Source organism: Pan troglodytes, chromosome 12 (genome assembly GCF_028858775.2).
Source record: "Pan troglodytes isolate AG18354 chromosome 12, NHGRI_mPanTro3-v2.0_pri, whole genome shotgun sequence".
Classification (NCBI taxonomy): Eukaryota; Metazoa; Chordata; class Mammalia; order Primates; family Hominidae; genus Pan; species Pan troglodytes.
Genome location: NC_072410.2, coordinates 53,997,018 through 54,020,646, shown reverse-complemented (window position 1 = coordinate 54,020,646; position 23,629 = coordinate 53,997,018). Strand labels below are relative to the sequence as shown.

The following is a 23,629-nucleotide window of genomic DNA, read 5'->3' as shown; positions in this document are numbered from 1 at the left end:
AGCCACATAGGCTCCCCACTCTCCAAATGGGAGAGGTGCGCTAGGTCTGGAGTTCAGCTGGAAACACATGGGCCTGTGCTCCAGCAGAGGGCTCCCACCACCTCTCCGCTCTCTTTTTTTATGAAGCAAGGGTGACAGCGCCTCCGTTTTGCTTCTTGAACTGGCCATTCCAGTGCTCATTTAGATGCACCGGTAATGGTTCATAGGAGTGTGGAATATCCAGCAAATTCCACGATGCTGGGTGTGGTCATGGGAGGCAGTGGTCATAAATGAAGTTCTTGCTGTGGGATTGTCAGGGAATCCAGCACATGACAAAGGGAGTTATCCATGATCATAGTAGTCTGTGATCATTCCCTTGGAAGAGACAGACAACTTCATGCCTTGAGAATGTTTTCAAGAAAGTGAAGTCCCCTAATCGGGGGCAGGGAGCCTATAAAGTTAGCCTTCTAGTTGTGGGCCATGCCACATCCTGGTGGGATGCAGCCCAGCTCACTCAAACCACATGCCACTTAGCTGGTAAGCAGTCTATCTCTGTGTCACATAGATTCCCTGTTGGGCTTCCCAGTCCTTGGTGGCTGTTTCATGACTGTGCTGAGTCCTGCAGGCCTCTATGGTCTGTGGTATAATATTATGGCTCCTGCATCCAGAGGCTTCTTGGGCTTCTTCATTCCAAATGCTTTTCTCAGAAGCGGTCTTTTCTGTGCAGCACAGTCCCACACTGCTAGCTGAGAGGATGGGGACTGTGGGCACCTGCTAACTCTTCTATCCCTAGTCCCAGCCTGTGGAAGTGATGGCCCTGGTGTTTTCTCTAGCAGAGTATACCAACGTGGAATGAATGATGTCTGACTAGGCCTGCAGAAGGGATCAACAAGGCCCTACAGGGTGGTTTATTTCATTTTGGAAGGAGGAGGAGAGACCCTAATTGTTCAGGTGTAGACACATCTGATAATGGGAAATGGGTGGTGTGGGAATAAATCTCTCTCTCTCTCTTTCTCTCTCGGTGGGGCAGGCTCTCACTCGGTTGCCTTGCTGGGGTGCCGTGGCACCATCTCAGCTCACTGCAGCCTGGACCTTCGGGCTCAAGTGATTCTCCCACCTTGGCTACCTGAGTAGCTGGGACTACAGGTGTGCCACCACGCCCAGCTAATTTTTGTCAAATCTCTCCCTTCTTTGAGGTCTGAGTATGACAGGACAATGGCCTCCATTGATGAGCCACTGGGGCCAGAGAGCAGAACCATGCAGCTGAGAAGGACCGTCAGATGACTGACCTCTGGAGCTCTCTGGACAGCCTGGAAGAGTGGCTTCTTTCTTCCAGGGAGAAAGCCTCAGTCTCTCCTGGACTGGGCCCCAAACTCTCTGCACTTCACACTGGACTGGCCCCGAACTCTCCAGGTGTTAAGGAGCTGACATTTCCCCCCAACTCTCTAAACATCTTGTCTCTAAGCTTAGACTACCTGACACCTAAATCTATAATGTTTATTTCTCCTGAGCAAAACCTCTCTCATACTAGCCCCTCTGCAACAGCAGGCAGCTGCCTCACTGGGGAAGCTCCACAGTGCATGACCTCTGTGGGATGCTAAGAGGATGGGACTATAGCCACCTGCTGACCCTCAGGCCATTACCAATTGTATTTGCTGATGTTCTTCCTGAGCCACTCTGAGTGACAAAAAATATTTAAGGTTGAGGAAAGAAGCCTTTGACATTATTTAACTATGCTCCAATGGACCTCTGCCCTAAACACCAGTGGCAGTAGGATCTCCATTTGGAGATGTTTACTGGGCATCTTTGGCCTAATGCGGGCCTATCTCCAGCCTCTGTCCAGCCTGCTCCTTCCCTGTCTTTCCCATCTCAGCAAACGGGACCTTCTCCCTTCCATTTTCTCAGGCCGTGCTCGACCTTGTCATTTTTCCCTTGGCTTCTCTCATTCTGTCACGCCTGTCATCCAACCCATTGGGAGAGCAGATAAGATCGATCCAGGATATATATGAAGTATTGGACACTTCTCATCACCTCCCTGGCTACCAGCAGAGCCTTTGCTGGTCTATATTGTGTTGCTTTTCTACAATTTAGAAAAACATCACCCCCATGACTGAATGGGTGGCAGAGCCTTTGAGTAGAGAACGATACTCCTTCCTTGGATGGCTGAAGCCCCACAGTTAGACTCTGGGCTGATGCTCAGTGCCCTGACTAGACTCCAGTCCCACCTATCCATGAGGCTGGTGCCTTGCTCCCTGCATCACCTGCACAATCATGCGCAGTGAGCTGAGCAGGCCACGCTGGTGCAGACCTGCTGTCTCACTCACCTAGACCATTGCAGTCAGCTCTAAGGTCGCCGCTTTTACCCTTGCCCTACCACCTTTCAGTCTATTCTCAATGCAGAGGCCACAGCGATCTTTTATTATTTTATAATAATAATTATTATTATCATTGAAACAGAGTCTCTCTCTGACACCCAGGCTGGAGTACAGTAGTGTGATTGTGGCTCACTGTAGCCTCAAACTCTTGGGCTCACACATTCCCCCCATCTCAGCCTCCTGAGTAGCGGCGATTACAGGTGTATGCCATCCTACCTGGCCAATTTTTTTCTTTTCTTTTCTTTTAGAGATGGGGCCTCAACTGTGTTGACCAAGCTGTTTAGAATTCCTGGGCTCAAGTCATCCTCCTACCTCAGCCTCCCAAAGTGCTGGGATTACAGGCATGAGCCACCATGCCCAGCCTGATTATTTAAAAGTATACATCAAATCAAGGCACTCCTCTGCTGTAAACCTCACTCTAAGCAAAAGCCAAAGTTCCGGCAAAGTCCTATGAAGCCCCATACAATTCGTCCCCTATTACCTTGTTGACCCATCTCTTGTTATCTTCCCCTTCCTCCCTTTGCTATGAACACAAGACCTCCCTGGGGTCTCTTGAAGTGCTAGGCCTCCTCTCACCTCTGGCAGAGCTCTTGCACTCACACCTCCATCTGCTGGAAGGTTCTCCCACATAGGTTTACCTGGCTCATTCTCAACCTGGCTTAGGTCTTTACTCAAATGTCACCTATTCTGTGAAATGTCACCTTCGCTGTCCAACTATTTAAAAATGCAATCTCCCTCCTCTCTCCCCTCAATCTGACATTTCTTTCACCCCTTCCCATAGCACTTTTTCTTTTTCTCCACAGCCCTTACCACCATCTAACACGTTACATTTATTTCACTTATTTATTTTCTTGTCTCTTTCCTCATTAGAACAAGCTCCACAAACGCAGGCATTTTCATCTGTCTTCTTGTTGGCTGTGTTCTCAGCCACTAGAGCACTGCCTGATCCCTAATAGGTGAACGGTTCCTTTATATTTGTTGAATGAATGAGTGGCAGGAGGCAGAGTGGGCCTATTATGTGGAAATAAATGAAATTGTTCTTGCCAGTCAAAAGCTGTCAAATATTGGCAGCTTCACGTGGTTCAAATTAATGTAACGTAATACAGAACAATGGCCAAAAGGAGGTGTTACGTGAGGGACATTTGCTCCTGATTTGCTCAGTGTGCTCCTTCCTGTTGGAAAACATGAGATTCTTTTATAATCCCTTGGGAACGAATTTCCCATATAAATAGACATTTCCCTTCCTGAGCCCATCATTCACAGAGCAGCCTTCTTCCAGGTAGAGCCCCAGCAGTAATAATGCCCGTCTTGGCCTTCAGGCCTCCAGATATAAATTTTTTGGCTATGGGACAATTTTTTTTGGCTATGGGACACTTAGAAAAAATAAAGGTCAATAGACTATCAAACTGTAGCCAGACATCAGATCCAATGCCAGGGACCTTGGCAAAGGTGACATCAGTAACGAGAGGAGGTGCCTCCAACTCACTGCTCAGGGCTGGGAGGAACAAGCCTCTGTGGTCTGAGCCCAGGAGCCTGCACCCCATCCACTGGGCTCACACAGAGTGTTCAGAGCCCAGAAATCTCTTCCTCTGCCAGGTCTGCCTCTGCTGAGCTTGCAAAAAGGCATAGTCCTATTGCACAAATCTTTTTTTTTTTCTTTTCCTTTCTGTTTTTTTTCCATATACCTAAGGGAATGGGAATAAAACCTTGATTTTGTGCCTTGTAAATACAGCTTTTAAAAAGATATAGACTATTAAAATCCAAATAAAAAAGATCTTTACGTTTGGTGTCTCCAAATGCTATATTCCAGGACGTACATGCTGAGGCATCTGTCAGTCAAGACCACAAGATACAGCCATCCGGCCTATGCACTTAGTATTTGCTAAAAGCGTGGTTACTGGTTGAGTGCGTCTGCAACACGGGGGCCCACATTCAAATGCCTGCACGAGCCAGGTGGGAAATACAAGCGAGTGAAACTGGCTGACTCATGGCCACAAAGAAATGTGTTTCCTCCCAATCTGCTTGACTTCAGGCCATCTTTTTTTCCCCTCACTTTTGGTTAAGATGTGGATACAAAAAGTATTATGCTTTTCTTCTTAAATCTATTAGAAGGAAAATATCAATACAAGTGTGACTACAATAGCACCTGGCACAGTCTCCCAGGAATGTAAAGGTTTGTGCCAATTTAGGGCACTTGATCTGCCTCAGAGGGTCTGCCTCTGCGGAGCTTCCATCTGCTGATTAACAGGGCATCGCCCTACTTCACAAAGGCCTGTGTTCAGAGAAACCTCCCCCGGCTTTGTGCCATGGCCAGGGACCTCCTGACAAAGGTAGACCCTCACATTCTGACTCTCCTGGAGTCTGTTCTTCACTCTGACCCAAACTGTGTCAAGTTCAGAAAACTGATCTCTGCTTCTCCCTCCATCCATTTATCTGATGCTCATCCGTGAGGCAGCTGGAATAGGATTGCTCCATTCCCCTGCCCAGGCATTGTTTTAAATCCCTGCAGAAAACAACAGCTACAACCATCATGGTGATGAGGGATGACGGTGACAACCACAACCTGGAGAGCTCGATGGAGAAGGAGAGGGAGAGATCTGGTGACAAGTGACTCTCTTCAGCAGATCTAATCACTCCTAGAAAGATGTGACTGCCTTTTCATGCACAGCATCACTTAAAAGTTCTAGAGAACTAGGCAAGGGGTAGGGGAAATGCAGCTGAAGTACATAGAAAAAAGTCTGCCGGAAATTTGAAATGATACTGAGTACAATGTACATCAGAAGGATTAAATGGAAATAAGGCAAAAGTAGGAAAGTTTCAGTCAAAGTTGAAGGCTTGAGTTTTAGCTGGATGTGGTCTTGAGGAAATGCAGGTTCAGTGGGACTACATCATCGGATGTTTCACGAAGCAGGAATTCTGCTTTGGAAAACCAAACCAGCCAATAAGCAAATGAAAAGATGCTTAACATCATTAGTCGTCAGGGAAATGCAAATCAAAACCCCAATGAGATAATAACATTTCATCCTAACCATCCACTAGAATGGCTAAAATTAAAAAAGACTGATGATAACAAGTGTTGGGGAATACGTGGAAAAGAATGAAACCCTCATACATTTCTGGTGGAAATGTAAAATGGTGCAGCTACTTTGTAAAACATTTTGGCGGTTCCTCAAAAATTTAAACATAAAGTCACCATATAACCCAGAAATTCCACTGCTATGCCCATCCCCAAGAGAGATGATTTTTTAATTAAAAAAAAACTTGCTTATTCAATTGAAAATAATTTTTAATAAAAGCAATGATAATGCCATTTTGTCAGGGGAAGATAATAGTTTATAAAACTTGTGCACAAGGCCAGGCATGGTGGCTCACACCTGTAATTCCAGCACTTTGAGAGGCTGAGGCAGGAGAATCACTTGAGCCCAGAAGTTTGAGACCAGCCTGGGCAACATAGTGAGACTCCAATCTTTATAAGTAATATAAGTAAACATAAGTAAATAAATAAATAAAATTTTAAAAACTTGTGCACAAATGTTCATAGCATCATTTTTCATAATAGCCAAAACCTGGAAACAATCCAAATGTCCACCCACTAAATGAACAGATAAACAAAATTTGATCTATCCACACAATGGAATATTATTTGGCCATGAAAAGAAATAAAGTTCTGATACATGCTGCAATATGAATGAAACTTCAAAACATGCAAAGGGAAAGAAGCCAGTTACAAAAGACCACATATTACAGTATATGACTTCATCGTGTGAAATGTCCAGAACAGACACCTTTGTCTATACACAAATCTATAGAGACATAAAGTGGTTGCCTAGTGCTGGGGAAAATGAGGAGGGTCTGCTAATGGGTATGGAGTTTCTTTTGTGGAAGAAGAAAGTGTTCTACAGTTGATTGTGGCAATGGTTGCACAACTCTGAATGTACTAAATCACTGAATTGTACACTTTGATGGGTGAATTGCATGGTATGTGAATTATGTATCAATACAGCTCATAAAAAACAAGCAGTCAGGTGAAGAACAAACATGAGAAACTGTCTTCAAATGCAGATAACAGTAACAGAGATGACAAAATGAAAGACAAGGAAGTGACAGAGTGGAGAGCTAACATGCAGATAACTGACGCTCCTGAGGAAGATCCTAGAGCCAGTGGGCTGCAAATCAGAAATAAAGATATAAGAAACTCCCCCTGCACTGATTCCTTGCAAAATCACTCAGACACATCGACACCTAGACACATCCAACCCTTACAAATGCCCAATAAACACATTAAAAAATAACTTTAGTTTCACTATTTAATAAAAAAAGTATTTGCTTATTCAACTGAAAATGATTTATAATAAAAGCAATGATAATGCCAACTGTTAGTGAGGCTCTGAGGGAACTGGGCCCTACATATATTGTTAATGGAAACATAAACCGTAGAACTTTCTCATGTTTGTTCTTCACCTGACTGCTTGTTTTTTTATGAGCTTTATTGATACATAATTCACATACCATGCAATTCACCCATCAAAGTGTACAATTCAGTGATTTAGCAATTTGAGAGCACATAGCAAACCTTAGTATAAGTATATTCTTATTCACTTTCCCAGCATTTCTATCTCTAAGAATTCCCCCTGAGGGGGGAAAAGGACTAGATTTATCCAGATATTTAGCTATAAGAATATTATGAAAATTTATGCATATCTCCAATGCTCAATGACACAGGGATTTGTTAAATTAATTTTGCTCTCATCAAATATTAAAAATCATGAGGCCACTGATGATGTTTTGGAAAAATGCTTAATGACAGATACTTTTTCATGATTTTTTTTTGTCAAAGGAAGATAACGGTTTATAAGACAGCATATGCACCATTTAAAAAATTTACAATACATGCATACATACATACATTACATGTACACATGAGTAGAAAGTGAGGGAGAAGTAGGAAACCAAGAATGGGAAAAGTTCTTATTACACATTAAGTGGTAACAATGATTTTTATTTTCTTTTTGCTTTTAAAACACTTGTATGGTGATTATGCACGGACTTCTGTAATGGTAAAAATAATAACGAAAGATGTTTTAAGAGTTCTCCAGGCTGGACACAGTGGCTTATGTCTGTAATCTCAGCACTTTGGAGGCCAAGGCAGAAGGATCACTTGAACCCAGGAGCTTGAGACCAGCCTGGGCAACATAGTGAGACCCCCATCTCTACAGAACGAGTTTTTAAAAAATTAGCCAGGCATGGTAGTGAAAGCTTGCAGTCCCACCTGCTCCATAGGCCAAGGCGGGAGGATTGCTTAAGCCCAGGAGGTTGAGGCTGCAGTGAGCCATGATTGTGTCACTGCACTCCAGCCTGGTTGACAGAGTGAGACCCTGTCTCAGAAAAAAAAAAAAAAGTTCTCCTCAGGCTAGAGTCCAACCCTTCAGCAAGTGCATCAGACCCTGGCCCCAGCAGCCCCTGCAACTTCAACTAGTGGGTATGGGGCATCTTTGGGGGCCATACATCATTTCTGATACTTCCCTAAATGGGGGCCGTATTTGTGTTTTCACAGCGATCTGCCATTTCATTTGCCTGGAGCGTTCTCCTCTCACTCCCCCACCTGGCTTCCTGACTATTCTCTCATGGATCCCCTTTCCTGGGATGCCGCCCAAGCAGAGGGAACCATTTCCTGCTCCCACTTTACCCTGTGCATGCACTATTTTTGTATCTTGCACGGCAAGTTTACATTTCTCTCTCATGACTCATTTGAGGATTAGGCTGGGTTCTTAATCATCCTTCTTGTTTAATCAGCATCCAACGCAGGCCTGTACAAATGTTTATGGAGTAAACGAGTGAATGAATGAATGAGTCTGTTTGAGCTCTAGGCTCACATGAGCCTTGAGTGCAGAAGATCTGCACTCAAGTGCCCCTTGGGTCCCTAAATCAACATGCCCCAAACTAAGCCCACCGTTTTCTCCTTGTTCCTCATTACCAATCCTCACTGTTTTTGTGCGTGCCCCATCTCTGTGATTGGAACTACACCCTTCCAGTGACGAGCTGGGATCTTGGGTGTCTCTTTTTTCTGCTGTAATAATTCTCCTGGGGCTATCAATTCTGTCACTCACATGACTCCTGTGTTGTTTTCCCTTCTTTCCATGCCCATGCTGCCGACCTCTCTCCCTCACTCTTCCTCTCTCTTAGATATCTGCCACAGCCTCCTCACCCCTATCCTGTTGAAAACTCCCCAGTGACCTCCGTTTTCCCCAGGATACAGTCAGAACTCTTTGTCAAGGTTTACCTGCCCTGTGTGATCCAGCCCTGCTCAGCCCTGACTATCTCTCCAGCTTCGTTTCTCCTCAACCCCACCCCTTTCATCCTTCTTAGGAGCGACCTGAAGAGCTTTCTTCTCTCCGTGCCTCATTCATATTGTTGGTTTTGTCTGGAATCCTTTTTCCAACCCCCTTGCCTCCCTAACTCATTTGTCAAGCCTTACTTTAAAAGACACTTCTTCCAGGAACCCTTCCTTCACTCCCCAAGTCTAGTTAGGCCCCTCGCATATACACCCCCCTAGCTCCCTACACTTTCCCCAACATAGCTCTCTCACACTGTATTTAATTGTTCACTTAATTGTTCTTCTCCCCCAACAGACTGTAAGAGACAACAGCCGGTGTCAGGGCGGTGAGGTGGGGAAGCAGAAAACACGTCTGCTTGTTCACGAACGTTCCTCCAATGTCCAGCAAAAATTTGGTCCTTAATAAATCCGCTCATCATTCAACAAGCCAACAGATGGAACAATGTTTGCTTGCGCTACTGCAGATGCTAATTCAAACTTTGGGACCAGGCAAGGCATTTGGCTCTTCGTTTTATGAAGATCAGAGAGAGGGAGCGCAGTACCCAGCTGACTGACCGAGAGAGAGAGCTCTGTGGTGGGGGAAGGCTGCTGTGTTGGGCCCTTGTGGGGAGTGTGCTTTCCATCTGATTGCCTTTCCGCATCTGCACAACTAACTTCCCCCATGGGTCACGAGTTTTTCCAAGACTGACAGGAACCTACCCTGAAAAGTAAAGGAAGTTCCCTGCGTGTTTCTTAATGACACCTTCAAAATATTTTCAACATTCCTCAGTTTAAAGGTCCCAGGACTGAAATTTTAGATGGTGTCGAATTCCCCCGTGGAGATGCTGCTGGGCCGGGCCAGACAGCTACCTCTCCCACACCCGCTTCATGAAGTTGGGATACGAAAAAGAGCAGTGGTGTTTGGGTCAGGCAGGCAGTAGTGCAATGTCTCCAAGTAGCTGAGTCAAGTTCAGCGGAATCCAGCTCCCTGGGGAGGCTGGAGGGTAGCTGGGTAGACTGGGTGAGTGTGGTGGATTGGAGTCTTGATCAGCAAACACTCCGGCCCTTCTTCCACCCCTCCGGCCCTTCTCTCTCCCCACTGCTGCTGAGGACTGGGTGTACTTCCGGCCTCACTGACTTTGAGCTTGGCCATGTGACCTGTGTTGGCCAATGGAATGTGAGCAGACAGGGTGTGCACAGAGGCGTTAAATGTGCTTGCAAGGTTCTTCTCTCTTGTGCTCCTTTCATTCCTGAAGACAGGAGTATACACCAGGTCACCACTGTTCCTTCAGCCTCGTTCTCTGGATATACAGTTTGGATACATTTAGTTTGAGATGGCTACTATAGATCTAAGCAGAGATCCATGTGATTTGGAGTTCAGGGGGTCTGGGCTGGAAATACACATTGGAATCATCTGCAAATATGTGACATTTAAAGCCTTGAGACAGATGAGCTCACCAAGGTGTGAGTGTGGATGGAAAAAGAGTCCAGTCGAGTCTTGGTTTCCTTCAATATTTAGAGGTCAGAGAGATGAGAAGGAATCAGCAAGAAAACAGACACGGAAAAGCCAGAAAGGCAGGCAGACAGCCAGGCCAACCATGGGCCGTGGGAGCCCCATGGACAGAGGGCTCAGAGTTGGAGAGAGCTATCAAATGTGTCCGACACTGCTGATGGGCCCGTGAGATGAAGATGAAGCCCTGACCTGTGAGTTTAGTGACAGGGAAGTCGTAGGTATCCTTGATGAGAATATATTTTGTGGAGTCATAGGGGCAAAAACATCAACCAAGGGATTTGGGAGAGAATAAGAGGAGAGATATTTGCAAGTTAGACAATTCTTACTAAAGCTTGGTTCAGAAATGAAGGAGAGAAATGGGACTCTAGCCCAAGGGGGTGGTGGCATCCAGAGAGATTTTTTATGGGATAAAAAATAGTAAGTTTGAACGCTGACAGGAAGGATCAAAGAGAGAGAAGAAGTTGATGATGCAATAGGGATGGGAGAGTGTTAACAGCCAGTTCACCCATTGTACCAAGAATAAGGTCAGGGGTACAGCTTGCATGCAGGTAGGTGAGCAGATAGAGTGAGGGAAGCTTGTGGACATTCTCTTTCAGTTACATTGATTTTCTCAATGAAACGGGAACCCAGGTCGTCAGTAAGAGTAAGCAAGTGGCAGGTGAAGAAGAAAGTATGACAGAGTCATCTAGGAGAGTTGGAGAATGAATGGAGCAAGGTGTGCAGCTTAGATGCTGGCTAGCAGTGACTGTTCTGAGCACTTTGTACTGGCTTTTCTACTAAAGCCTCACAACAGCCTATGAAGTAAGCCCTATTATTTGCCCCATCTACAGATAAGAATTGAAGCACTAAGTGGTCAAGAAACTTGTCCATAGTCCCACAGCAGGAAAGCCAGGATTTGACTACCAGTGATCTGTTTCCAGGGCCCAAATGCTTAAGCACTAGGTTAGGCTGACCCAGTTAAACATGAAAGCTTGTCACGGAACTGAACTAAATAGAATAGAATAAAGGTTGAATTAATGTGTGTGGTGCAACCACTCTGTGTCAAGCTCTGCACTAGATTCCTCTGCAAAAACCCTTTGAGTTGTGGTTATTATCAACCCCATTTTACTGATGAGGACATTAAGGTCTGGAAAGATTCAGTTGCTTGTTCAAAAGTTGAAGAGCTAGCAAATGGAAGCCCACACCATGTATACAGCCCACACACCCTGATTCTAAAGCCCACACCCTGTGTACAATGCCAAAGAACCCTTAGGATATGTGAGTGGGTCGACCTAGCTTAAGTTGCTTCATTAAGCCAAATACATCAAAACCCTCCCTACATCAGGCTGAGATCACTTGCAAACTTTATCCTGAGCACCTGGAGAGCTTGCGACATGGTCCTTACAGCAGGAAGAATTTAAAAGAAGATAACTTTGGGGGAATGCTTGTTGTTTTTCTGACCATTTTTGGATGCTTGATCCGTTAGGTGAGGAAGAGGAGAGCTTAGAGTTGAAGTAGATGATGGGAGTTTCGACATTTTCTTTTAATTAAAACTGTAATCTTTTATAACAGAAGCAACCATTCTGGTTTTTCAAGCATTTCCAAAAACGATTTTCTCAAGAAAGAGTGCTCATAATGTATCATCTTCACTGAACAGCCACCCACTTCCTCAAATGCAAGGAAGCAGACAGTTAAAAAAGAAACACACACACACACACACAAAACCAAGAGGCAGCAGTTGTTTATCACGACCTCAACTCAGTAAGGCCTGAGATTCTTTCGAAAAGGAGCTTTGCTTCCCATGACGCAGAGGGAAGTGTCAACTGGGATATTTCTGGTAAAACTGAAAGCAAGAAAAGCAGGGTGCTAGCCCCTGTGGGACTGAGGGTGGAGGCTGGGGGAGTTTGGGTGCCATCCTCCAGTGACAGATGGATGGACCTTTCATCTAAGAGAAAGGAGGAGACACGTTGGCAAATCAGCCTCAAGCCTAAGATTGCTTGTGAAGCAATCATAAGGAGGAACAAAAACAGACACAAAAACAGAGGGAAAGAGCGAAAAGACAAGAAGGGCGCAAACTGTGACAGACTCACCGCTTCACTGACTACTCACTTAAACTGGAAGCAAAATGTCCCTAAAATTGCCAAGGAACTGGGATTTCAACCTGAAAGTGGAGGCTGCGAAAATAGGTATGGTTGGTGTCTTTTCGTTGCCTCTGTGATTCTTACGTATACTCGAGCACCATTTGCATGTTGGTCTGCAGGGAGCATAGTCTACTTAAAAATGGATCTCGCAGCAAATCTGAGTTTGAGGGACCATTTGCATTTAAGTTGGCATGCCAGGTCCAACTTCTAAAATGCTGGGAGGGGGTTCTCTTTCATTTGGACAAAACAGTGGGATGGAACTCCTTGGTGTGCAGGATCTGGGGTACTTCGGATGATTTAAGGCTACAGACTACACACAAAACTGTGAGTTTTTAGCATATTCCATTTCCTTCCTGTTTGGAAACTCATCCATATTTTGAATGGTTCTGAACAGGAGCACAAAGACTAGAGTCTTTTGAAGTGCTCAATCTGTAAGTAAATTCAATGGGTATTCTGTTTTGTGAGCCCAGGAGTCAAGGTGTATTAAAAGGTAGTAGCAAAAGGTAGACAACAAAAACAAGACAGGAACATAAAAATATACTAAAGTATAATAAAGACCTTACATAATAAAAATATAATTAAAGGAACAGAATGGGAGGGAATTCTTAGATGAGTTGGAAAAGAGATGTATTTTTTATTATTTTAAGGGAGACTGGCATATTTTCTGAGATAGTCTGGCCTTTAATCCATACCCTGTCCTTCTAATGATGATAGTGATACATTAAGTTTAATCTATATATTCGTTATGAAGTTCTTTACATAGATTTCTTCTATTGCTAAATTGGTCACAGTAATTCACGTCAGAGCAATCGGGCTGAAAACTATTGCCTACATTTATGTATCTCACCCATACATGAGATAACTTCCTTGATATTAGATATAGATAAGTATTAAGGTGTTTCTAACAGCTTGGAGGAATTTTGCTTGGAAAAAGGTTTAGATTTGAACCTCTAATGGGGTTAAGTGTGCTACTAAAATAAGTGCTCCATTGAAAAGTCACAAGCGGAGCATTAATGATGTAGGTCTGAGAAAGGGTTTGAAAGAAAACAGAGTAATCAGAGAAGCCATTTATCTTGATAACTAGGGGAGATTAGCGTTCCCTAATCAAGCTGTGAATGATTGTATGCTGAGGTCAGTTCAGAGAAAAGGTAGTGTTCATACCTCTTACAAAAGCAAGAGATTTTCCTCCTAACTATCATTGATACAAATGTACTTGGCTAATGCTCAATCTATGTCATACAAATTATATGGTTCTGTTCCTTTGAAAGTGTCCTGCTTCTACATAAATAAGGTCATTCTGCCTTCTCTCCACCTATGTTTGAACCTGTGTTTGAACACAGGTTATTAGGGTCTTACTCTCCTTTGGTTTAAAAAACAAGAAAGTTGAGACAATTAATAGTTAAATGATTTTTTTTCACAGATATAGGAAATTACCACACTAGAGCTCAAGACTGCATATACTCAGGTCTGGGATTTGATTGAGTGAATTTCATGATTTTTACCAATGTTTCTTAAAGCATGGTCCCATAGATAACCTATATCAGACTCACATCAAGTGCTGGCTAAAAATGCAGATTTCTGGGCACCATCCTTACAAAATCAGAATCTCTGGAGGAAGGCCCAGGATCCTGCATTTCGACAAGCACCCCCCACTTTCATCCTCACCTGAGGAAGAATTCCTGCTGTAGGTACTGTGGTCTATGTTCACTAGCCCCAGCAGACAGTTTTCACCCATTTAGTATAGGGCACAGTGCTTGTTCTTAACTGGGCACACAATAAATATTTGTTGGCTGAATGAATGCTTCAGCCAACAAAAACAAGCAGATGATGTTATTTAGTATTACTTAATGAAAAAATAATAATAAGGACATAATGAAATACAGAGGAGCCCTTGTCATTATCCATGCTATCTATAAGTTTGTCACCCTGAAGGACTGGACTACAATAGGGTGCATTTATAAGTGTCACATGAACTAGAATTCAGATCATAATCTGAGTCCTCTGATGGGGGAGAGCCCTTGACTCAGTCACAGGACTTCCAGTCCCCTCTCCAGCATCCTGTGTCCAGGTGTAACTGTAGGAACTGGCTTACCAATATATCAAAGAAACTTACCTCTATTGGGAAGACCTGTGGAACTGGGAGTTATGTCAGGAAAGCTGACAGTCTGTGGTTTTAACGTTTTCTCAACCTAGATACCATTGACATTTGGGGTTGGATAGTTTTTTGTTGTGGGGCCTGTCCTGTGAATTATAGGATGTTTAGCGAATCCTTGGCCTCTACCTTCTAGGTGATGGTAACACCCCCCTACCACTACCAGTTGTGACAAATAAAACTGTCTTTACATATAGCCAAGTGTTCCTTGGGGATGGGGGTGAGGGTAATATCTTCTCTAATTGAGAACTCCTGGAGTAGATGATCACCAAAAGGGTGGAATATAAGGTCATTTGGGACTAGAACCCAAATATAACTCATGATTCACTCTGTAGCTCAATTTTTTGGAGGCTTTTATTGAGATCTGTCCTCAGGGAGCCAGGCCATAGCTTAGGAAGGACACTAGAATGGGCACTTGGTGAAATAGCAAGACACTGACCCAGAATGTGACCCAGGAAAGGGGCCCTAGCTTTTTTTGATGAGCTATGCTTCCAGTTTCCCCAGAATCTTGTGAGCTGGAGTGAAAGTGAAAGTCTCTGAGAGCGAGGGGAGGGACTCTCCACTGTACTTCCATCTCAGAGCTGAAGAGGGTCTTGCTGGATGGCAGACTCACCTGAGTCCACTACCATGAGTCTGACAGATTTTCATGCAGTGATGAAGAAAAGTCACAGAACTTCCTGCATCTGACCTATTGATCCTGGCAGGAATAGGGGTTGGAAGAAAAAGGAAAATGCAGAACAAACAGTCTTGACTTGAGGTGGAGCCAAGAGCACACACTTCTTCCTTTGATCCTTTATCATTTTCAATTTTAGAATCATGGCAGCCTTTCACTGCCTTCACGCAGTTACTCAAATATTTTGCTCGTTAATTTATGTGCCTTTTTAACTGAATTGTCATCACTGGAGGACAGGTCCAGACTTTCTGGACCTCCAGCCCCAGGTTACAGGGCTTTCTTGAAAGAGTTACATGGCTTCCCAATGACCAGGCCAGTCTACTTGAGCACATTTTGTACCTTATTTGAACACTGAAATGCTGGTTCCCCAGTTTCAGGAGAATCCTGAAACTATATAGCCCATGGTGAACTGATTTGTGTTTGTTTGATGTTCAGCTTTCGGAACATCAGAAAGTGGTGAGTGTTTTCTTTACAATTCATTACCAAACTTACTATATACTAACCAGACCAGCCTGGGTTATGGACTGAATGTGGTCTGTTTGCTGTGCCCAAAGTCTTTGCTTTCCATGAGTAGCCTCCGGTCCCTGATCGATAAAGGTCCCCGATAGATAAAGGTCCCCACACATGCAAGTAGAGTCACTGCTAAAAATACAAAAAATTAGCTGGGCGTGGTGGTGGGCACCTGTAATCCCAGCTACTTGGGAGGCTGAGGCAGGAGAATTGCTTGAATCCGGGAGGCGGAGGTTGTAGTGAGCCACGATCATGCCACTGCACTCCAGCTTGGGCGACAGAGCAAGACTCTGTCTCAAGAAAAAAAAAAAAAAAAAAAAGAATATGAACATGGCCTTCTATAGACAGTGAACAGCTACACAAGGGAGCTGTTCCTTCCAGGGCCCACTCTATTTTTATGCAGAGGTTACATTGCCATTGGTTGTTTAAGTAAAAATGTCTGTCCATAATGTTGCTGTTGACTTAACATTTAGGCATAAATTAAATTCTCTCCACGAAGTGCATGCTTCCTGCTGCCCAGGCCAACAGCCTTCTGGCTATTTGAGGAAAAAGGACTGATGTCACCTCTGGGCCTTCTGCAGCAGCAGCAGAGTGGGGACCAACCTAAGTGGTGATGGGAAAACAGGACCTGGTTTTATATCCACTCATGCACAAAATTCCCCCTGTACATGCCAGATGAGGTCAGCTTAGATTCTGTACTTTGTCTGAGACTGTGCACTTGGATTGGCAGAGGCTAGCTTGATGGTTCTTGGTGCCTATGTGTCTGAAACTAGGCCAGGGTTAAGATGCCCAATGGCCCTGGCGTGGGTATACATCACTATAAGTCACTTCATTAATGGTAGTGCTGCCATCTCCCTGTCTCACACCTCACAGTTATGAAGCATCTTCATGTAGCATCCAATGGGAGAACTCTATGGAGACTCCACCAGCTGGAATGTGGTCCTTTTGAGTAAGGCCCACTGTGGGGGTGTTGGAAAGATGCTGGGACCAATTGAGAGAAGTAAGTTGATGAAAATGGTCCTATCACACACAACGCAGCTTGAGGAAAGAATCTTGCATGAAGGTGCACCCCAGTCGAGTGGTCTGAACTTGTGTTAAGATACAAGAGATGGGAGGGAGTAAAGAGCAGAAGCAAAGTCCCACTGGTGGCCACAGCAATTGAGACCAAATAGTACCTGGAAGAGCATGACGGAGAGCCACAGCGAGGCACAGGCAGATTGTGGGGATTCTGTCACAGAGGATGGCATGGAAATTTTGTAGAGTCCCCAGACAGGAACTGAGATACAAAAGTTACAAAGAGAGAAAATAATTGACATTTTTTGTGTTATGCTTTACTCATCATCCTCTTTCTCTTTGAAAGCTTGTTTAAAAACCAAAAGTCACTTTGCAAAGAAAAACAAAAATGATACCAATAGGTCTGGCAGACCTAGAATATAACTTTGTCTTCTTTGAGGGACTGCAGTGCTTCCTCATTTCTAGTAAGACAGGAGTGCAACTTACTGTGTTCTCTTTGTCTTGGCTGCCAGGAAGCTGAGCTAAATATGAAATATGAAGACAGTCCTGTAGGGCATACAGTTCAGTGGGGGCAGAGACAAGGAAACAACTGCAAAGCGGTGAGAGAGGTGCAGTGATGATGAGAACAGCTATGGGAGTCCCAGATGGTGCCTAAGAGGAATTCTGGCCCCACCACCCCTGTTCCCATCACTGCCATTCACCTTCTTTAAGATCTAGGTGCAGACGTTCTTGAGGGGGCCCCAGACTCGCTGTCTTTCTCACAGTGATTTTCCTGCACATTGTATCTACTTTTTTGGAGAAACAGAAGGCTTTATACTATGTATAGACCCTCTGCATGAAGGAATTAAATGGAAAGTCTTTATGATCTGGCCCTTCTTACCTGCCCACCTCTCTCTTGCCACCTTCCCTTCTCCTGCTGCACACTGGAGACTTCAGCCACATCCTCCCTTCTGTAGCTTCCAGCTCTTTCTCATCTGCCTGGAGCCCTCTCTCCATCTGGGTCTCCCTTACCACCACCAGTTCCTACCCATGCTTTGGTCACAATGTAAACATCTTGTCCACGGGGAGTCTCTAGGTCTTCTGATCACTGGAGAGAGAGTATAATAATCCTTTCCCAGGCCATTTAAACAGAGAAGTTTACAGCTCTCAATACTATGGACTTCCTTTTAGATAAGAGCCATGAACATTTCTGAGCATGCATATATGAGTCAACCCCACAAGTAACTGATCCTTTGGCTTTTGAACAAAATGAGTTGTTCTTAATACGGTATGTAACACCAGCACTCTAGGCCCTCACTGGGGAGAATAACCTCAGATTGCCCAAAGAAAGGGGCTAAATTGTCCATTGACTCTTCTTGATAAAAATTGTGAAAGAAAGGAGGACGTGTGATATAGGAAAGTGTGCATGAGCTTGGGACTCTGCTTTAAGCAGTAGTGAATCTGGGGCAAGTTGCTTAGCTTCTACAAATGAGATAGTAACACATATGCTGAGAGGAAGAAAATATTTCATGCATATGACATATGTTAGGTGATCAGCAAACATCTGTTTCCTTTCTTTATAGGCAGTCTCATTTCCAACCTCAGATCAGACTAGAAGCTGTACTTGGATTACATTATCTTGCTACCCTCGCAGAATAGGGCTCACTGAGTTGTCTTTTAATGTTATATCTTCAGTTTATAGCTTCCCTGCAAGTAATGATTTCATGAAATCTGCTCCTAATTGTACTGGAAAAATGAGAATGAAGAATGGAGAACGCCAGCAACTTCTATGTATAACTCTATGTGAGAAAGTTGCTTGGGAATTCAGTGTTCAGAAAATAACTTTGTCTTCTTTGAGGGACTGCAGTGCTTCCTCCTTTCTAGTAAGACAGGAGTGCAACTTACTGTGTTCTCCTCTTTGTCTTGGCTGCCAGGAAGCAGAGCTAAATTTGAAGCTGAGTCACAACTTCTAACGCCCATTTGATTAGCATACTTTTAGTCTTTGTCTTTGATCAGAGTTTATGTGTTCATTGCAAATAATTTCCATACTTTAAAAAATGTTATTATTTAAAAATATAGATGGGGGAGTCTCACTATGTTGCCCAGGCTGGTCTCGAACTCCTGGGCCCAAGCAGTCCTCCTGCCTCAGTCTCCCAAAGTGCTGGGATTACATGCATGAGCCACCACACTCAGCTTCAGATTTCCTACTTTTTAGTAGTGACTGAGCATTGCAATTTATCTAAGAAAGGTTCAAGGAATATTAAAATGTTGAAAGTTATTTCTTTTAGTTCATAAAGTAAAACGCAATTCCATGACCACTCATATTCTTTACCTAGAGTTACATAAAATTATGCAATCTTCAGTACATTCAGACCAGTCATTTCATTTCATGCACTCATTGAGTCACTCATCATGAAACATGTATTTGCTCACTTGTATGTGAGAGGTACTTAAGCAGCATTGCCCTGCTGTGCCTCTCATGCTGCAGGCACCCCTCACCACCCCTCCACCTTTCTAAAAGTGATGCTCAACTTTGCTACCACCATCTATTCTCCTTAAGCTGTGACTGACTAAGGTGAGAGCTGCCGCACTGTCTCCTTTCCACGCCGTACTATCCATCCACCCCCAAAATATGCACACATGGATCTCAGCTCTGGATGGGGCTGCGATACCCCACTGCTGGAATTTTGGCCTACGGTGGCTGAACCATTTGCTTCCTTGTTGGTTTGGAGTTTCAAAGTGAAAGAGGAAGCAGTAAGATATAGAGTTCCTGAGTGTGATGTAAATACTTTTTAATATTTTAAAATAATTTTATAAAGTTGACAAAAAGAATTTTCTGACAAAGTGTAAACTAACCATAATGGAATGAGCCAGCTATCATACAGTGGTTAAAAAGCTGGCTTTGGGGCCAGAATGCCTGAATTTGAATCCCAGTATCATCGATCGGTCACTGTGTGACGTTGGTCCTCAGGTTTTCCAACTGTAAAATGAGTGCAATCCTAGTGCTAACTCATGCAGTTATTGTGAGGGTAAGAGAAGATGATCTATGTCAAACTTTAGCATAAGAGCTGGTATCTAGTAAGTGCTTCATAAACACTAGTAAGTATCATTATTGTTATGGACATTAGCTATAATGGAGATCTGATATCAGCTCCTTTGAATCAAGTCATTGGTGAAAACCACAGCCAGCAGTGCCAAGGTTTTGTTTGTCTTGATTAGGTTTAGTTCTTCATTCTTTTCTTTAGACATATGGTCTTTACAACATCTGCAGATATCTCCTTTCCTGCCCAGTGTCTGTTCCTGGCTCACAGCACACATGCTGATCTGCAGTTGACTGGTCATGTTCTGCTTCTTACTCTTTATGCTTCCAAATGCCATGTACTCACTTCCTTCTCAATTTGCATGAATTGTGTCAATTTTGTCTGCATGGCTATTCTTGTTTTCTTCCTTTTTGCTTTGTTTTGTTTGTCTGTTTTTGCCAGTTATTTTCCAAATAAGTAAAATGCCTGAGTTGTGACTTTCTAATAAGGATAATGATAGCTTCTGGTAAGTTTCCTGCAGAATTCCTGCCTTAGAAATGTCATTGTCTCTGTGCTATGACAGGAGCAGTTCCTCAAACTTTCCTTGCTTTGGGTAGGCAAAGAGTGACTCTGGGTTGTTTGCTGTGTGGAAGACCCTCCTCCATGACTTAGTGCTTCCTCCTCCAGAGCTGCCCACCATCTCCTACTGTCATGCGTACCTCTGGTCACTGAAGTGAGGTTGGAAGTTGTTAGTTTGGGCTTCAGGGGCTCAGTGTTTAACTGCTTGTGATCACTTACATGTGGGTTACAGCAGTGGCAGAGCAGTTTTTCCTATTAGCTGTAAGAGTCCTGTACCTGGCCTACCATTCTCTTTCAGATCATTATTTGTAGATATAATTGTGGGGGAAGAGCAGGACCTTCAAAATGAGGCTCCTGCCTTTCTTGTCCTCAATTCTGCTGTTGCTACCCAAAGATTCTTGTGCATGCATTCTTCCTCTTTGACTGTCATTCTGCATTTGATTCTATGCACCTGGTCATTCAGAAGCCAGAAATCCACTTTATTAGTGAGTGAGGAATCTCCTTATGCAGACATCTCAGAGTAAAAATGATAGCAGATGTAGAGTTGTCACCTCCAGTCCATTCTCAGCCCAGCCCTTGTGCTCTGTCCTGAGACCAATCTGTTTGATCTTGATTTTGGCACTGATCTTCTTCCTGTGAGCGTTCCTCATTCTCTTTCCCAGGTACAGTGACAGCTGGCCTGATTTGTCTGGGACTCAGGGGGCTCGTGGGACATGGAACTCAGTGTGAAAACCAGGAAAGTAACCCTAGAATCAGGTCGCTAGGCCCAGGGAAACAAAGCTGTAATTGTGTTAGGTGCTTTGTGTGTTTCTTGAATTGAATTTCCTGAGAAGCCACACAATTTATGGCAAAAATTGATTTAGGAGAAAATATCTTTAAACCTGGAGTCATTATTCTTTCTTTTTAGTACTCATGGTTAGAAATCCTTCCAAATTCATTTTTCAGCCTCCTTGAAACTGTCATGCTAGCTTCCTCCATCTGTTTTTATGAAATCTTTTAGTCTTGCTCACATTTTCTCCAGAAAGATCGGGAGCCACATCTGTCAGTGTATTGCAAGGTACTTCTTTCTAAAATCACACAAAAATTCCTACCCTTGTGGGTCCTATATCTGGCCCGTAAGTTTGCTATTCTGCTTTCTGGATATATATATATTTTTTCCAACTCTATCTCTCCCTCCCCATTACCAGGGCCACCACCCAGCTTGTCCTGGGAAGGCTTCCTGAATTACCCAGGTACAATTAGTCCCTCTCCCTTTTGCGAGATTGTACCGTTTTGCTCATTTTTCTTCTATTCTGATTGACACACATTTATTGGACACCTACTATGTGCTGGACACTTTACTAGGCTCAGAATTAAGAAGATGAAAAAGATTAGGATTCTGACAGTCTCATTAGAGACACTCTGAGGAAGCAGGGCTCTCCCACTAAAGGGAATTAGACATATGCAGTGTGACTGTGACTGTGACGTTTAAAAAGCTGACACAGAGTTTGTTCTGTAACAAAAGCTTTTCTTGCCCCACTTGAGCCATAGCCCCTAGATATCTACAAGGGGCAAGTTTTTACATGTTCATTCAAGTCTATATGCTCCTTCCAAAAAGCCACAAATCAAGCTTCTAATGCCACATTGTTATTCTGATTTAGAGCCAGTAGAGAGTGCCCGCGGACAATGCAGTTGCATTTCCACCAATAAATGTGGTCTATTTTCATTATTTCTCCCCAGAAAACCCTGGATTTAACCAGTTTTCTGGCCAGCACAAAATTATCCCAATCTCGTTCTTCTGTGGCCTGAAATGCCCAGCATGGTAATGAAAGTGATTAATAATGTAGTCAACTTTGTGTCTTCACAGATAAAAAGTAAGATTCCAGATAAAAATCACTTCCTGAAAGAAAAACAAAAAAGGACACTTGACTTAACTACGAAGACATACCTGAATGTAGTAGGCAGTCTTTGAGAATGAGGCCCCTAAAGGCAGATGAGCCTGGGTTTGATTTCCAGCTCAACCTTTTCTCACTTCTTTGACTTTGGGCAAGTCACTTTAATGTCTCTGTGTCTCAGTTTTCTCATCTGAAAAATGGGGCCGGTAGTTCCACCTCCTTTGCAGAGCTGTTAGGTAATACTTCCTCCAACCAGCTCAGCCACTCATAGTCATAAATAAACCATGTCACCTCCTACAATTGTACCACCTCTGAAATCTCACTTTCAGACTTCCCACTCTGTGCCCACCACATCCTATGTGCCCAGCTCACCCACTCCAGCAATTCTCTGACATTACCTCAGTGAGCCACCATTCCATTGGTCCCACCATTTTTTCACTATCAGTCACCCCATTAGGTCCTCCTTACCATAGATTCATAACTAGCATTAAATCTACTACTGAATATGCACCCTTAAATTCTCTGGCCATTTTTCCTCATCATAACCCCTAACCCTATTTAAACCTAATAATCCACCTTCTTAGTGCCTGTAACTGGACAGCTGAACATCGCTGGAGAAGATCACCCCTGAGCTGCCTGGATTCACTTTGAGTTTATGACCAGTCATTTGAGGTGGGCACTCAACAGAGCCAGACAAACTTACTATGTCTACTGTCTTAAGAGTCCACTAGTGCTGCTGTAACTAAATAGCTGAGACTGGATAATTTATACAGAACAGACACTTATTTATTACAGTTCTGGAGGCTGGCAAGTCCAAGATCAAGGTGCTTTCAAGATCCATGTCTGGTGAAGGCTCATTCTTTGTAGATGATGCTGACTTGGTGGTCTTACACGGCAGAAAGGGATGGGAGGGCAAAAGGGAGGAGTGCCGTGACCTCACATGATGGAAGAGCAGAAGAGGGTGAACCCACTCCTTCAAGCCCTTTTACGAGGATCTTAATACCATCCATCAGAGCAGAGCTGTCATGACCTAATCACCTCCCAAGGGCCATACCTCTTAATACTGTTGCATTGGAGATGAAGTTTCAACATGAATTTTGGAGGGGACACCATCATTTAAACTATAGCACATAGCTAGTAAATTCACTTTCATTTTCCCCAAAGCTTTTATGCCTACTTTTTAATTTTCTCCTCAAGGTCTTAACACTTCCTTCTGCCGTCACTCTCACTGATAACATTCATAGAGAAAAATATGTACAACTAAGTGAGAATTACTCAATTTTCCTACCACCAAAAGTTTTCGTCTACCCACATCTTTATCTCCAGTGCTTCCCATAGGCCTGGACAACAGGGGCCTCCATTGGAAACATGTATTTTAGAGGGTCCTGCTCTTTTCTTGCTCCATCTGTACTCCTTCCTCCTCACAGGGCAAGGAGTCTGGTCAAGCGGACATGCCCACCTAGACCCTGTGCCCTGCCTGCCTTCTAGACCATCTGAGATTGTGAAATTCCCTACGCAGATGGCCAGG

General features: G+C 43.8%; 1 protein-coding gene and 1 long non-coding RNA gene across 6 annotated transcripts in view; one reads left to right on the top strand and one right to left on the bottom strand.

The window, feature by feature from the left end:
- Positions 1-11,863: 11,863 nt before the first annotated feature.
- ARHGAP25 (Rho GTPase activating protein 25) overlaps positions 11,864-23,629 on the top strand; it is a 92,171-nt gene continuing 80,405 nt past the window's right edge. The window contains exon 1 of one of the 5 annotated variants that reach the window (XM_001135470.7): positions 11,864-12,345. In XM_001135470.7, the coding sequence (XP_001135470.1) occupies positions 12,285-12,345 (61 nt within the window). In that variant the 5' untranslated portion in view covers positions 11,864-12,284. Of the gene's footprint in view, positions 12,346-12,396; positions 12,625-23,629 lie in introns of those variants that run through there. The other 4 variants (XM_009442604.5, XM_063789023.1, XM_063789024.1 and 1 more) reach the window with 4 other exon arrangements.
- Positions 20,106-23,629, bottom strand: part of LOC129143139 (uncharacterized) — a 70,890-nt gene continuing 67,366 nt past the window's right edge. The window contains exon 4 of the long non-coding RNA XR_008546274.2: positions 20,106-22,106. This is a non-coding gene — a long non-coding RNA (uncharacterized LOC129143139). The remainder of the gene's footprint in view (positions 22,107-23,629) is intronic.